The sequence below is a fragment of the Vulpes lagopus genome, chromosome 24 (genome assembly GCF_018345385.1).
Source record: "Vulpes lagopus strain Blue_001 chromosome 24, ASM1834538v1, whole genome shotgun sequence".
Taxonomy (NCBI): domain Eukaryota; kingdom Metazoa; phylum Chordata; class Mammalia; order Carnivora; family Canidae; genus Vulpes; species Vulpes lagopus.
Window position 1 is genome coordinate 10,249,776 of NC_054847.1, and position 14,491 is coordinate 10,264,266.

At 42.3% G+C, this 14,491-nt stretch overlaps 1 protein-coding gene across 1 annotated transcript in view; it reads right to left on the reverse strand.

Annotated features, from left to right (window-relative positions):
- CFAP221 (cilia and flagella associated protein 221) overlaps positions 1 to 14,491 on the reverse strand; it is a 101,173-nt gene that overhangs the window by 80,589 nt on the left and 6,093 nt on the right. Inside the window, exons 4-6 of the mRNA XM_041739858.1 lie at positions 8,496 to 8,582; positions 8,257 to 8,355; positions 6,490 to 6,590 (exon numbers count right to left, since the gene is read on the reverse strand). Of these exons, the coding sequence (XP_041595792.1) occupies positions 6,490 to 6,590; positions 8,257 to 8,355; positions 8,496 to 8,582 (287 nt within the window). The remainder of the gene's footprint in view (positions 1 to 6,489; positions 6,591 to 8,256; positions 8,356 to 8,495; positions 8,583 to 14,491) is intronic.

Genomic DNA, 14,491 nt, shown 5'->3' on the forward strand with positions numbered 1-14,491 from the left:
ATCCAGCCAATGAAAATGTAGTTGATGAATGTATACAAGTCTACTTCATGATCTTGTAGGAAAGGTACTGAAGGCTATTCAGTCCTCTAAGAGGCGCTACCCAGACCATGGCTGCCTCTCCCCAAAGCAACATCAAAGTAAGAAAGCAGACTTGGTGTATTAAATGCAGATCCTATAACTTCTGGAAATTTTGTCTGAATGGGTTCGGCATGCAAGGAGAAAACACATTCTCTGAATCTATCTTCTGTTAGATTTGTTTTCCCATAACCGTTGTCTTTTCCCATAACGCACAGTAATTTTTCTTTAGTTATAGACATGGTTGCTTTCCTCTAACGTTTACAAATATAAGTGCCATTGGAACTCATACATTGCTGGTAGAAATTGAAGCATGCAGTTACTTTGTAAAGTGGCCTGGCAGTTCCTCAAAATGTTAAACGTAGAGTTCTCCTATAACCTAGTGGTTCTACTTTCAGGTATATACCCAACACAAATGAACACATATCTCCAAATAAAAACATACACACAAATGTTTACAGTGGTATTATTCAAAGTAGCCAAAAGTGTGGTATATGCACAGATTGGAATATTAAATGCCAATAAAAAAGGGATGCCTGGGTGGCTCAGCGGTTGTGCATCTGCCTTTGGCTCAGGGCGTGATTCTGGAGTCCTGGGATCAAGTCCCACATCAGGCTTCCTGCATGGAGCCTGCTTCTCCCTCTGCCCATGTCTCTGCCTCTCTCTCTCGTTCTGTCTCTCATGAATAAATAAATAAATAAAATATTTTTTAAATGGCAATAAAAAGGATGAAGTACTGATAGAGGCTGTAAGTTACATGAACCTAGAACATTATGCTAAGTGAAAGAGGTCAGTCACAAAAGCTCTTCTAATGTATGCTTCCACTTGTATGAAGGTCCAGAACAGGCAAGTTTATAGAGATAGAAAGTAAATTAGAGTTTGCTTGGGACTAGGAAGTTTGAAGGAGGAATGAGAAATGGGTAATGGGTTTCCTTTTGGGGTAATGAAATGTTCTAAAAATTGATTGTGGTGACGGCTGCCTATACTAAAAACCACTGAGCTGGACATGTTAAATTAGTGAATTTTATGATATGTGATTTGTATCTCAGTAAAACCTTTTTTATTTTATTTTATTTTTTTTTAAGTATAAAGGCCAAGAAAAAGAGAACCTTCTCCTGGACTTGCAGCCACACTCTCCTCCCTGCCCTGCCCCTCTGCGGAACTGCTAGAGGGCTGCTCTCCTCTGCTGGAGCACAGTCCCTGACTGGCTGTTCTGGAGCTTGCCCCTCGGCTATCAGCCCCATCACTCAGTGTTGGAAGCTTACCTTCAACTTGGCCACTGGCCTTCCCACTCCAAGCTTCTCATTGCAATTTCTCTATATATTGTCTACCTTTGCTGATGTGTGAGCCAACCTGTCTGGGTCTCACTTGTGTGTTACTTAGGGAAAAATCTCTTTGGTGATGATGATGGTGATAGCTACCACAAATCAGTAGCTACATGCTAAGTGCTGTTTTTACTACTATTATGTATTAAAAACTTTCAAATATTGTTAACTATTGATATGTTCTATTTTAACCTGTTTAATCCTCAGAACAATTCTACAGGTAGGTACTCTTTTTAAAAAAAGATTTATTTATTTTAGAGAGAAAGGAAAAGAGAGAGTGTGCACAAGTGTAGGGGAGGGGTAGAAGGAGAGAGAGAATCTCAAGCAGACTCCATGCTGAGCACGGAACCCAAAGTGGGGCTCAATCTCATGACCCCAAGATCATGACCTGAGCCAAAATCAAGAGTCAGATGCTGAATCAACTGAGCCACGCAGGCGCCCCTACTAGGAAAGTACTCTGATTTTTTTAAGGTTACTTATTTGGTTGACCACTTCTTCCTTGTCTTCCAACAATCTAAAACTTCCCTAGAAAACCATGCTGGGCTTTAGGTTTCCCATGAGGAGGTACAAATGGAAAGGCTAAGGCTGAACAGCTATGATGGGAACAGGAAGAGCCAGAAGCCAGATGGCAAGCAGCCAGGGGTCCCATCTCTGAAAGACACGGTGATGCATGGGTGAGAGTGACAAAGCAGAAGGAGCTGCTCGCTGGATTTGCCCCAGGGTGGGGTGGGGTGGGGAGGAAAAATGGGTGAGATGGGACACAGGAGCCGCCAGGCAGCTGGGACAAGTGTAGGGCACAGCATGGGCAATGCATCCACTTCAGCCCACGTCCACCCCCAATCTGATCTCACAAGCAGCCCCTGCAGAAATGAATGGAGCCATGTTGGGGGTGTTCATGGGCACAGGGGGTAGGGCCTCATGCTGAGGCACAAGAAGAACAGGAGCCCACTGCATTCAGCACCGCTGGAGATGGTCCAATGGGCCCCCCGGAGGGGGGTTGGAAACACTGTGATAAGAACAAAAATGAGGCTTCAGGGAGACTAGAGATCACAAATGAGGTGATTGCTTCTTCCCGTGTGTCTGGGCGGTGGCTGGGAGCAAGTCTGCCCTTTAGGGAGGAGTATTTCATCACCGGTAATATTTAGAGTTGTTGGCGCATGGTGATATTCAAAAGCAGACCGATTACTAGAAGGTTTTGTTGTCTTTAATTTTTTTTTTGCAGGGGCACTTGGTGGCTCAGCAGTTGAGCATCTGTCTTTGGCTCGGGTCGTGATTTTGGGGTCCTGGGATTGAGTCCCACATTGGGCTCCCAGCATGGAGCCTTCTTCTCCCTCTGCTTTTGTCTCTGCCTCTCTCTGTGTGTCTCTCATGAATGCATAAGTAAAATCCTAAAAAAAAATTTTTTTTTCTGCAGACAATGATCTCATATTATTGCTTATGTGTGGTGAGACCACTCCCCGACCTGCCTCTTGCTGTGCCATGGAGAGAAGCCTCCTCCCTAGGCCCTGTCCTGTCCTGGGGAGGGAAGGCAACCTGGAGACAGCTAACCTGGTGCACTACCCAGTTACAGCACAGTCCACCAGGAGATTGTCACCTGGTACAGCTCATATCAGCTTAACTGGTTATGGAATCCACACCATCAGTCAGAAGTACAGCTTCAGAGCTAGATGAAACCAGATGGAGTATTGATGAGGGGACATCTAAGTCAAGGACCAGTTTGCTTGCTGTAGGTTTCTAGTAGATGCTGTTGGCACGCTCCTTCCCCAGCTGGTGTACTCATCACCCAGCTCTGGAACTGCTGTTGCTTGGCCTTTCACCAGTGAAATACCCTTGGCTGGGATCTGGGCAACCCCCATCCCTATCCTTCAGTCATTTGTAGGTAACACCTTAATGTGTCATATGCAAGGAATCCTTGTTTCTGCTTCAAAAAAAACTGGCCTGAGACCCTCTTGCTACATATACATATTTGCAACTAATGGCTATGTTTAAACTGTCCCAGGTGTCCTGGGGGAGTAGGGGGGTGGGGATGGTCCTGGCCAAGCCCCCTGCAATTCCCTGCATGGGCCCAGTCACCAGAGTGAGGTTTCTGAAAAGTGGATCTGACCGTCCTTAAATATTTCAGTAGTAAAAATCTAAAATTTCCCAGCAAAGCCTATGAGGCCCTTCTTGCTCAGCCCCTGCCCTGCTTCCCCTGCCATGGATCTTGCAATCCACATACAGTTGCATGAATGTTTTGGACAGGCCTAAATGTGCTGTGCCATTTCACACCTCTGACTTTGGGCAAGCTAGCCCTGCCTGGAACACCCTTCTTTTCTCCTATTCTGTTTCCTTCTTCTGCTGGCTGATTTCTGGTTGTCCTTCAAAAACTCAGCTCAGACATGTTCTCCTCTAGGAAGTTGTATCTGAGCTACTCCATCCTGACTGCCCCCGACTCACTTCCCACTGTGCTGGGTTAGGTCCTTCCTCTGAATATACCACATTAGATGTTAGAATTGTCTGCTTAGTCATGGTATCAGCTCTCAAAAGCATCTCTGCATACTCAATACTTAATGTGGTGCCTGGCACATACTAGCATTCAGTAAACCTCTGAAGAGTGAGTGAATGCTGAATAAGGAACCCACTCAGGTGATACCTTCAACCTTCAAAGTAGCCCACAAAGAACTGAGAACATTTCAGGTGAAAGCCCTTTCAAATGCTTTCCTTCCGTCCTGCTACCCAACATTTTAAGAATGAATGCAGCAGGGGATCCCTGGGTGGTGCAGCGGTTTGGCGCCTGCCTTTGGCCCAGGGTGCGATCCTGGAGACCCGGGATCGAATCCCACGTCAGGCTCCCGGTGCATGGAGCCTGCTTCTGTCTCTGCCTCTCTCTCTCTCTCTCTCTCTATGTATGACTATCATAAATAAATTAAAAAAAAATATTAAAAAAAAAAAGAATGAATGCAGCAGAGGACAGTTTGGATGGTTAAGAGTTGGTAAAAAGCCATTAAGTAAAGTGCATTAAGTCTTGGGAAGACATTGCCTGCTGCCAGAATGTTTAGAGGAAAAGAGGAGCATGCTTGTCTTTTGAAGGATTTTTAAAAATCTCATACTACTATATACAATAACTTGGTTTAATAAACTGTTTGGCTGAGATTTTCATTCGATTATAAATGAAGGGCATTATGTTCAGAATAGTTTGGGACAAGTTTCTAGGGAAGTTGCTAGATTTATGTATTAAGAACGAAGACTAATGTTTGCATTACAAGCCACATCGTTTCCACCAGCTTATTAGATCATTGTACTCAACTCCTAAGCCTACTTTATTATCCAAACAAAACATAATGTGAAATTTGTGGAGGGGAGAAAGAAAAGAAGAAAGGAAGAAGGAATGGAGGGAGGAAGGAAGGAATCATGAACTAGGAAGCTATCTGTTTCCTTCCACTTGGGTTTTTGTAAAAGTTGCTATGTTCGCTCATTTAAAGGAAACAGCTATGTTTGGCCTCAAAACACATAGAGTGGGTGGGTCCTGCCAGGAGGGATTCACCTTTGCAGACCACTTAGTACTAATAGGCCTGGGTGAAGACAGGAAGGTTGAGGAGGGAAAGGGGAAAACAATGGGATAGAGTTCTGGCAGAAAATGTCAGGGGAAAATAAATAGAGGAATGGGAGAGCAAGAGGCCAAGAATATATGTCAGTGAAAATGTCAAAGTTGATAATACCCATTGTTGGTAGTGACGCAGGAAATCAGGAATTCTCATGCACTGAAGGTGGGCCTGTGAATGGGTACAACCATTCTGAAAAACAATTTGGCATTACACAGTTAACATGGAACTCGTGCTAGACCTACAATTCCACTTCTGGATGTATACCCTGGAGAAAATCTAGAATACGTGCCCCAGACCACAAACAGGAATATATAACAACAGTGCTGGTCATGGCCAAAAAAAAAAAAAAAAAAAGTGTTAACAACCCATAGGTTCATTTGAACTAAAGCAGATAAAAAAACTATGGTCAATCCATTCAGTGGAGACCCCAGTAGTGGTGAGTTAACATGGCGAAACCACAAAACCACAATGTTGAATAAAAAAAAGCAACTTACAGAAGAACTTACATACAGTATGATTCCATTTATATAAAGAACACACACTGGCAATGTGAAACAATGTGTTATTTAGAGCTGCGTAGGTATGTGTCGAAACTATTAAATCAAAGAAATGATTATCACAAAATTCTGAGTAGAAGCTGCAAAGTTACTGGTCATGTTTTATGTCTTAAAGCCCGTGTTCATTATATTATTACCATTCAAACCTTACAGATGATTAGACATCTTTTTGTAGGTATTATTTATTTATGGAGGGAGGAGAGCTCAGGACATTATATATTTCCCAACCAGTATAGAAGTATTAACAACTGGCGTGGTCATTATATATCTTTATCTAACAGTTCAATATCCATCTTTTTAGATCTCGAGAGACAGGTAGTAGGTATTTAATAAATATTTACTGAAAAAACAAACCCAAGACATATCTTAAATTACAATTGGAATCTTTAACTATTTTTCCAATAAGACAGAGGTGAGGAATCTGAGATTTCGCTTGAATAATGACTTTCTATTCTCTCTGCTTTCTCATTCAAAACAGAGATTGGTTAATGAACGGGCATGTGATCCAAGTTAGTCTAATAAGACTTAATCCAGGGACTTCTGCTTGAACACCCCCAACCCCTTTAGCCCCTACCACCCCCATTGCCAATAGTATTTGAAACTTCTGGCAGCTTTCTTACCCCTGATAGGGGAGTCTTTTGTGAAAGGTGCCTGCACAGAGAGAAGCAGAACCAAGAAATGAAGAGAGTCAGGTTCCCGCAAGCTGATTTAAACCCTTAGATCCAGCCATGCCTGAAGATCCACCTCTTGGTTATATGGCCCAGGGTATTCCCTTTCTATTTAGATGTGGGCTTTTGTTTTTGTCTTGCCTTTTCAACTATAAGTCCAGTCTAACTCAGCCACAAGCATAACCTGGCATTAGGAAAAATACAAATCTAAGTTTCGATATGCATGTCTCTTAACTTTTCATGACCTATGACATTTTGGTAGTTCATGTTTGTAACTCACCTTTCACCAAGGAGAACGTTGGATAGATTTATAAAAGAGGGAAAGTCCAGTGTGTTGGCGACAGGATAGGCATGGATGGGAATAAGCAGAGTCTCATCTCCCTAAAATTAATGGGGGAAAAGAAGGTGAAGTTTACCATACTGGAGGCTATAATTTTCAAAGATGAACTTGTAGATACTTTATTTCTTATGTTGTTTTCTATCGCTAAAAAATATTTCCTGGAGAAACCTGAGTGCTTACTTATAACATTAGAAATACTGAGCTTTCCTAGCTATAAACCAAGTGTAGAAAGTTTTAAGTACATTTCCTCCAAGCAGTATTCATTATTACCCAGGAAAGCTAAAGATAATGATGCCTTCATGTAGATACAAAGACAGTAATCTACCTGCTTCTATTTGAGAAAATTATAAGCAAACACAATCTTTAGTAGCCTGAGACATAGAAACCATCACAGAGTTAGCTGATCCAGACAACACCCGTTGGTCAACAAGGAACTGACATTGGGTACAGAGGGCTGCTGGCTGTCCTGGTTAATATATGACCTTGAACAAGACCTCTCCAGCCTGTTTCTTCCTTTGCAAAATGGGAATATTTCTGCCTTCACTTGAAAGGTATTCTTAGGAATTGAAGCAGATGATGGCCTGAAAGAGTTAAGAGCACTGTGTAAGTGCAGATAGGTATGATTAGCGTTACCATTGAGTAGCAGGAGATGTGCCCTGGCACTCTGTACCATACCTGTCCCTGAGATTCATCTTCTTGGTACAAATACTCCTTCTGAAAGCATACTCTAATTTTGTTTTTATTTTTTTATTTTTTAAAAATATTTTATTTATTTATTCATGAGAGATACAGAGAGAGAGGCAGAGACATAGACAGAGGGAGAAGCAGAAAGCCCAATGCAGGATTCGATCCTGGGACTCCGGGATCATGCTCTGATCCAAAGGCAGATGCTCAACTGTCTCTCAAGATATAAAAAGATGGATATTGAGCTGTTAGTTATCCCATCTAATTTTGTTTTTAGTTTAGCTTTTTAATTTTCTTTTTAAAGACTGAAACTCATTGGTTACTAAAACATACTCTTCTACTTTAGTTCTAAAAAATTAAGTTTAGTTCATCTTAAGGCTTCTTGACTTGTAAGAGCAGGACCTAGGAGAGCAAAGGGAAGCGTAGGGGGTATTGTCTGGAGAAAGGGATTGACAGCATGCAGAGCTGGCTCTGGCTGGAGGCCACAGGATGAACTGGGCAACCTAGAAAAGTCTCATAGGGACTCACATGGCACAGCCATCTGGGGTCAGGCCACACAGGCTCCTCCCTGCAGACCCCCAGAATTGCTTCTGAGGACATTCTTACATGACACCATCTAGTCCCTAGGGTTTACCATCATAATTCGGGGGTGTTGCTAATTTGGTAGCATAGCACTTAAAGGAGTTTATTTAAGGTCTTTGAAAAAGACTTTCTCGACTCCTAGCACTACATGCATGATAAATAAGGTTTCTGGGCCAGGGCAGACAGAAAACCTGAAGCAAATGGTATCTCATGGCTCTGTCCTTGTTCTTGGTGGCTTTTGTACCTGGAACCCATGTCACTGGACAAGGACCCTCTATGCCACTCATACTGGCTGCCCAAGGAACCCATGCACTGGGCGAGAAACCAGAGAAAAACTACACAAAGTTCTCATTCCATTCCTCTTTGTTCTTCCTTCAGGATATAGGTTTTGACATCCCCCCCTCCCTTAACCCCCTAAAAAACAATTTTAAGAAAACTTACCTGACAGTGAACCCGAATACAGTCATAATAGTATCGCCACTCATCTGGAGAAAATGTAATGGTGATTGTGAGGGACAAGCCGGGGACAAGGCAGTGTTCCTAGAAGACAAGTGGGTTCAGGGCACACAGCAGGGCTGTAGAAGCAGCACACTACACACCCATCCCAAATAGATCCACCACACAGAAAGCCACAACTCAACAAAGAACACCACAGAGAAGAGGCAACTGGACATGCTTACCTTTTTCACATACTTGATCTGAAAGTATTTGGTTTGAGGGGGTAAGATATGCACATGTATGTCTCCGTTGGAAATATTGACCAGATTCTACAAGAGAAAGAAGCACTCAGAGAAAACATTGTTTTATCTATCTGCATATTCACTTCATTTATTTATACCTCCTTTTGTTTCTAAAGGGATTTAAGGAGATAGAACTTGTTTAACTTTTTAAAAGATTTGAAATGCACTATACACCATTTAAAGAACAATGAACACAACACTATTTACAATTTTTTAAAAGTAGGCTCCCCCAATGTGGGGCTTGAACTCATGACCCTGAGATCAAGAGTTGCATTGTCTACCAACTGGGCCAGCCAGGCACCCTGAAAAGAATACCCTGTAAAGGATAACAAAGTATACTCAAGTGCCTTCTGCCTAGATTAGGGCACTTACCAGAGCCTCAGTCCCCAGGCACGTATCCTACTTATGTACCTATCATCTCCAATCCTGACTAGTTACCATGTGTGCCTTTTTGTTGAGCTCTGCTAACCTCAGAAATAAAACTTCCAGTTATCTTGCCAACAAAAGTGAGTTTATTCAGGAATAGCAGAGAATTGTAAACCAGGACAAGTAGGATACTAAAAAAATCATAGACAAGTCCCCAGACCAAGGGAGAGGAATGGTCTTTTATGGGGGGAGGGGGCAGTATTGTTATAAACACAAAGTCCATTGGAGTAAACTGGGAGTTTGAAGTATAGGGGCTTAGTTGTGACTGTCCCTCATTGGCTGGGCTGTTGCTGGGGAAGAAGGAAAACTTTCCTTCTTCCTGCTAGGATAGTCAAGCAATACCTAATGTATGGACTTGCAAGTCACATCTCTTCCTGTTGGGTCTGTAATCACAGAGGAGTGATGGGGCATGACAGCTCTCCCTGCTAGCCTCCCACCTCCACTATGAACCATGTTGTCTTTCATTAATGAATTTTCACAACTCCATTTCATTCTGTGATTCAACTAAGAAGCCAGCCACCCACCAACTTCCACAATTTCTCAAATTACATGCCACTGATCCTAGGGGCCCTGCAACACTTAGGTGGTCAAAAAAAAAAAAATCAGGAAAAAGCATGTGGCTAGCGTAGCCTCCAATCCGTCCCTGGGGTAAATGGAAAAGAAGTTGGAAGTCAGGAGTTCTCTGATGGTGGCAGGAGAGGGCCACTCCTGTGAGGCAGGACAACCTGCTGCATAAATTAACTGGGTCTCTCAGTAGAAGTGTTTCCCCCTTTGCTTGAGATGGGATCAAGAACCGTGGGATCTGGGCATTTGTGCTTCACCTGGGCCAGGGGACAGTTAAGAGGCCTTTGGTTTCCAAAGTCCAGGCCAGAGGGCGGGCCTGTCACGGGGCCCATTGCCCAAGGCCTCATGTTCATTGAATCCGTAAATTAAAATTCAGACATTATTCCTGGATGAGGTTACAGTGGTGTTTGCATTTGTTAAAAGTTATTTGTCACCTGTAAACATTCCTAAAGTGACCCTGTTCTGTACCCTGTTTTGGCATAGCTTTTCTTTTTTTTAATATGCTAAAAGTTAAAAAAAAAAAAAAAAGTTCTCCAGGCTGCTCTGGACCTCCAAAGTGCCCTGCACAGGGGCAGTGTTGGGGAAGGTGTGGGCTCTTGGGGCCCTACCCACAAGATGGTTCTTCCAAGAGAGACTGGGGAGACAGGTATGCTGGGACCCAAGATGTCCGGGGCCTGTGCCCATCACACCTAGAGTCTTGGGGTGGTGGGACCTGTCTGGGGACGGAGAAGTAGCCATGCAGCCCCACAGCCTGGATGTCTTGGCAGAGAACTCTGTCCCCATGCTTGTCATCAAGGGAGGCCCTCAAGTTGGAGACCTTGAGCCAGAGTTCAGGAAGAACTGGGAGCAGAGGAGGTTATATTGGCTGTCACTTAAAAAAAAATCCAATAAGGACAGGGAAACAAACAAGGGTATAGGGATTGCTTTTAATATGCATCTCAAGGGTGGTTAACCCTAGAAGAAATCAGTAATCCGCACTCCGGGAGTGCTTAGTACATACTGCAAGATCCTAATCCAGAGTCCTTATTCCAGAGGTGGCTACTAAGAGCATGTCAGTCCTGCTCACCTGAACTGACACTGGAAGGTCTACAATATTAGCATAGGGGATGTTCAGGATATGTGTACTAACTAGAACTTTCCCATACGGGCATTCCTGCTCTTAAATAAAAGAGATCTGAGAATCTGGTGAGCCCAGAGCCCAGTATACTTTAGAGTGACTTCAAAGACCCAGAAATCCCTTTTTTGCACAGCACAAAAAAGTTCCGTCAGCCAGTTGGAAGGCTGGCCAACCCTACCAACGGATGATAACTACATGTGTTGCTAGCAAAGCTTCCTTGCAAGGAACGGTGGCTGGGCTTTCCTGGAGCTTGCAAGTATGGCCATTCTTTTTTGCCTGCTTGCTAGCAAGTGTCATATGCATGCAGAATTTCTTCTCAGACCTGTTTTCATTGCAGTAGATGTACCTAGTAGCAAGGTTGGTGGGAGGGAACGTATGGCTCTCACCTCTGGTCAGAGTTGGATTCTCATTATCTACCTGACAATGAGAAATAACTTCATGGGTTTAGGTCAATTTGCAACAAGCAGCATCATAGTCTAAAGACCAGAGGTCTGTGCTCTAAGCTGCTGAGCCAGCTCAGCTGTTCCAATATTCCTGGATGGTCCCAAGGAAGGAGACAGGTGTTGGCTCTCCTGAGACTGGAGATGCAGCCAGCACCTGTGAGTGATGGCTGAGCCACATCTTGATTTAAAAAAATACAGGGATCCCTGGGTGGCGCAGCGGTTTGGCGCCTGCCTTTGGCCCAGGGCGCGATCCTGGAGACCCAGGATCGAATCCCATGTCGGGCTCCTGGTGCATGGAGCCTGCTTCTCCCTCTGCCTGTGTCTCTGCCTCTCTCTCTCTCTCTCTCTCTCTGACTATCATAAATTAAAAAAAAAAAAATACAGAAACCTCAAGCTTCTTCCAACCTGACTGTGGCAGAGCAAATTCAAACACACCCAACTACTCATTTGTATGTGAAGGCTGAGCATTGGAATTTAGTAAAAATATCTACATTGTCAAATGAATAAAAAATTAGCAATAAAAAAATACTGAATTAATTTCTTAAAGATTTAAACAACATAAGGGCACCTGGGTGGCTCAGTCAGTTAAGAACCCAACTTTTGATTTCAGCTCAGGTCATGATCTTGGGGTTAAAGATCCAGAGCCCCCAAGTTGGGCTCCACACTGGGCATGGAACCTACTTAAGATTTTTGCTCCCCTTCTCCCTCTCCCGCCACCTTCTCCTCACACCCCACCCCTGCTTGTGCATTCTCATTCTCTCTCAAAAAAAGAAATTTAAAACTTAAAAATTAAATGGGTGCCTCGGTGGCTCAGTTGGTCAATCCTCCGACTCCTGATTTCAGCTCAGGGCATGATCTTGGGGTCCTGGGATCAAGCCCCACATCCAGCTCCACACTTGGAGGGGGGCATCTGCTTGGGATTCTCTATCTCCTCTCCTTCTGCTCCTCCCCACAACTGGCTTGTGTGCAAGCACTCTCTTTTTCTCTAAAATGAATAGATGTATCTTTAGAAAAATTTTTACAAAGAATTAAAACAACATAGATCCTATTCATGATAATAAAAGATGTATTTGGCTATGTATTGAGGGAGTGGTGTTAAAGGCTGCAATAGGGAATTGAAAACTAATATTATTTCAGAACAGATCAGCCTAAGGAATTGTTAATTTATGTGAGATGAGGCTGTATAGGCTAACAACTTTGTTTTGGGTTGGCAACATCAACACCGGTTGTCTCATGAGAAAACTAATTATTTACTTACTAAATACAGTTTTCCAGACAAACAAAATCTTTCTACAGAGGGGAGAAAAACAATTTAAGAGATCTTGTTTTGAGAAAATTGTAAAACATTCTTTCAAATTTTAAAGTAAGTCAAAGCATTGATCTTAATAAGAATCCAAATAAAACACTTTACATCCTTTAACTATCTGGATCAATCTCAAATGTTAATGAACAATTTATTGTGGTTTTAACCCCACATTCAATCATTCCATTCTTGGGCAATTTGCATAGTTTCCTGTAGCAAAACCAAGATAAAAGCAGAGCTGGATTTTCCCTCTTGTTTGGCAGAATCTCAAGGTAACTGCCTTAGCCTTCCACTTATTTGCTGGTGGAAATAGGAGGCTGGCCCTCCCAAGATTTCCCAGAATGTTATAAAGATGAAATCATTTTGTACTTTTATCTATGCCTGTTGTTTTAATGTCTGATAGAAGCAGTATGATTATTTAGACTTTACACTGCATTTACTTGGAGTAAGTCTTCACCAAGTCACTCTCTTCCAGTAAAGTGAATTCAGTGTCATTCACAAGTGTTTACTGAGTGCCTCCTATGTGTTAGGCATTGTGCTGTATAAAAGAGATGGTGTCTGCTCTACAACAGAATGAAGCTTTTATTTTCCTCCCCAAACCCTGCAATCCAGGTAAACCAGATGGTATACTAGTGCCCAAATATGCAGCATGCACCATGAACCTCTCTCAACATCCTCCTTTATGCCCTGAATATCTCCTTCCTACTTCTCTTTCCTTTTAGGCTATCTCAAGTGGTTTCTCTTCTATAAGCTTTCTTTTCTTTTTTTAAGGTTTTATTTTTAAGTAATCTCTACATCCAATGTGGGGCTGGAACCTATACCCCAAGATCAAGAGTCACACGCTTTACTGACTGAGCCAGCCAGAAGCCCTTCACAAGCTTTTTTTTACATCATGACCAGTAAGCTCCTGGTCTAAAGATGTTCAACATCATTAGTCATTAGAGAAATGCAAATGAAATGTACAAGTAAAAAAATACAAATAGCGAGTTGAGCAGACAGCATCTGCTCTTCTGCTCTGCTGTCCTGTCTGCTGCTCCCTTGTGGTGTATTCAGTAAGCTTTTATTTCTTAAAAAAAAAAAAAAAAAAAAAAAAAAAAATATATATATATATATATATATATATATATATATATGTATATATATATAATGAGTTGAATGGTGGCCTCAAGAAAGTATGTTCACATTTTAATACCTGGAACCTGTGAATGTGAACTTATTTGGGAAAAGGATCATTGCAGATTTTAAGTTAAGGACCTTGAGGTGAAATCATCCTGAATTACCTGGGTAGGCCCAATCCAGTGATGTATCCTTTTAAGAGAAGAGAAGACAGAGAATCAGAGGAAGCCATGTGAAGGTAGAGGTAGAGAACGGAGTTATGTAGCCACAAGCCAAGGAACATCTGCCAGAAACTGCCAGAGGTGAAACAAAATTCTCCCCAAGAGCCTCTGGAGAGAGCACAGCTCTGCTGACACCTTGATTTTGGACTCTGTCCTCCAGAATAAATTTCTGTTTTTTTAAGATCCTCAATTTGTGGTCATGATAGCAGCCACAGAAAGCTAACATAATATACAACCCAATAATTCTATTCTTTGGTATATATCCAAATCTAATTCTACTGAAAATATGTCCACACAAAAACACATGCATGAATGTCCAGATAGTGTTATTCATAATAGCCTCAAAGTTGAAACCCAAATGTCCATCAATTGTTGAATGAATAAACAAAATGTGGTAGAGCCATATAATGGAATAGCATTTGGTCATGAAAAGGAACAAAGTACTGATAGATGTTATAAGCTGGATGAGCCTGGGAAACCTTACGCTAACTGAAAGAAGTCCCACAAGATTACATGTTATATGATTCCATTTGAAATGTCCTGAACAGTTAAATCCATACCAACCTAAAGCAGATTCATGGTTGCCTATAGTAGGAGTAGACTGGGTGGGGGGAATAAGGAGATTGAGGGAACTGAGTGAATTGTGTATTCATTACATTCATTATTTATTATAAACAGTGAGCAATTACGAAAGATAATGATTTTAGATCTACCCTATCGCCATTGAGATGTCAAACCTAATACCA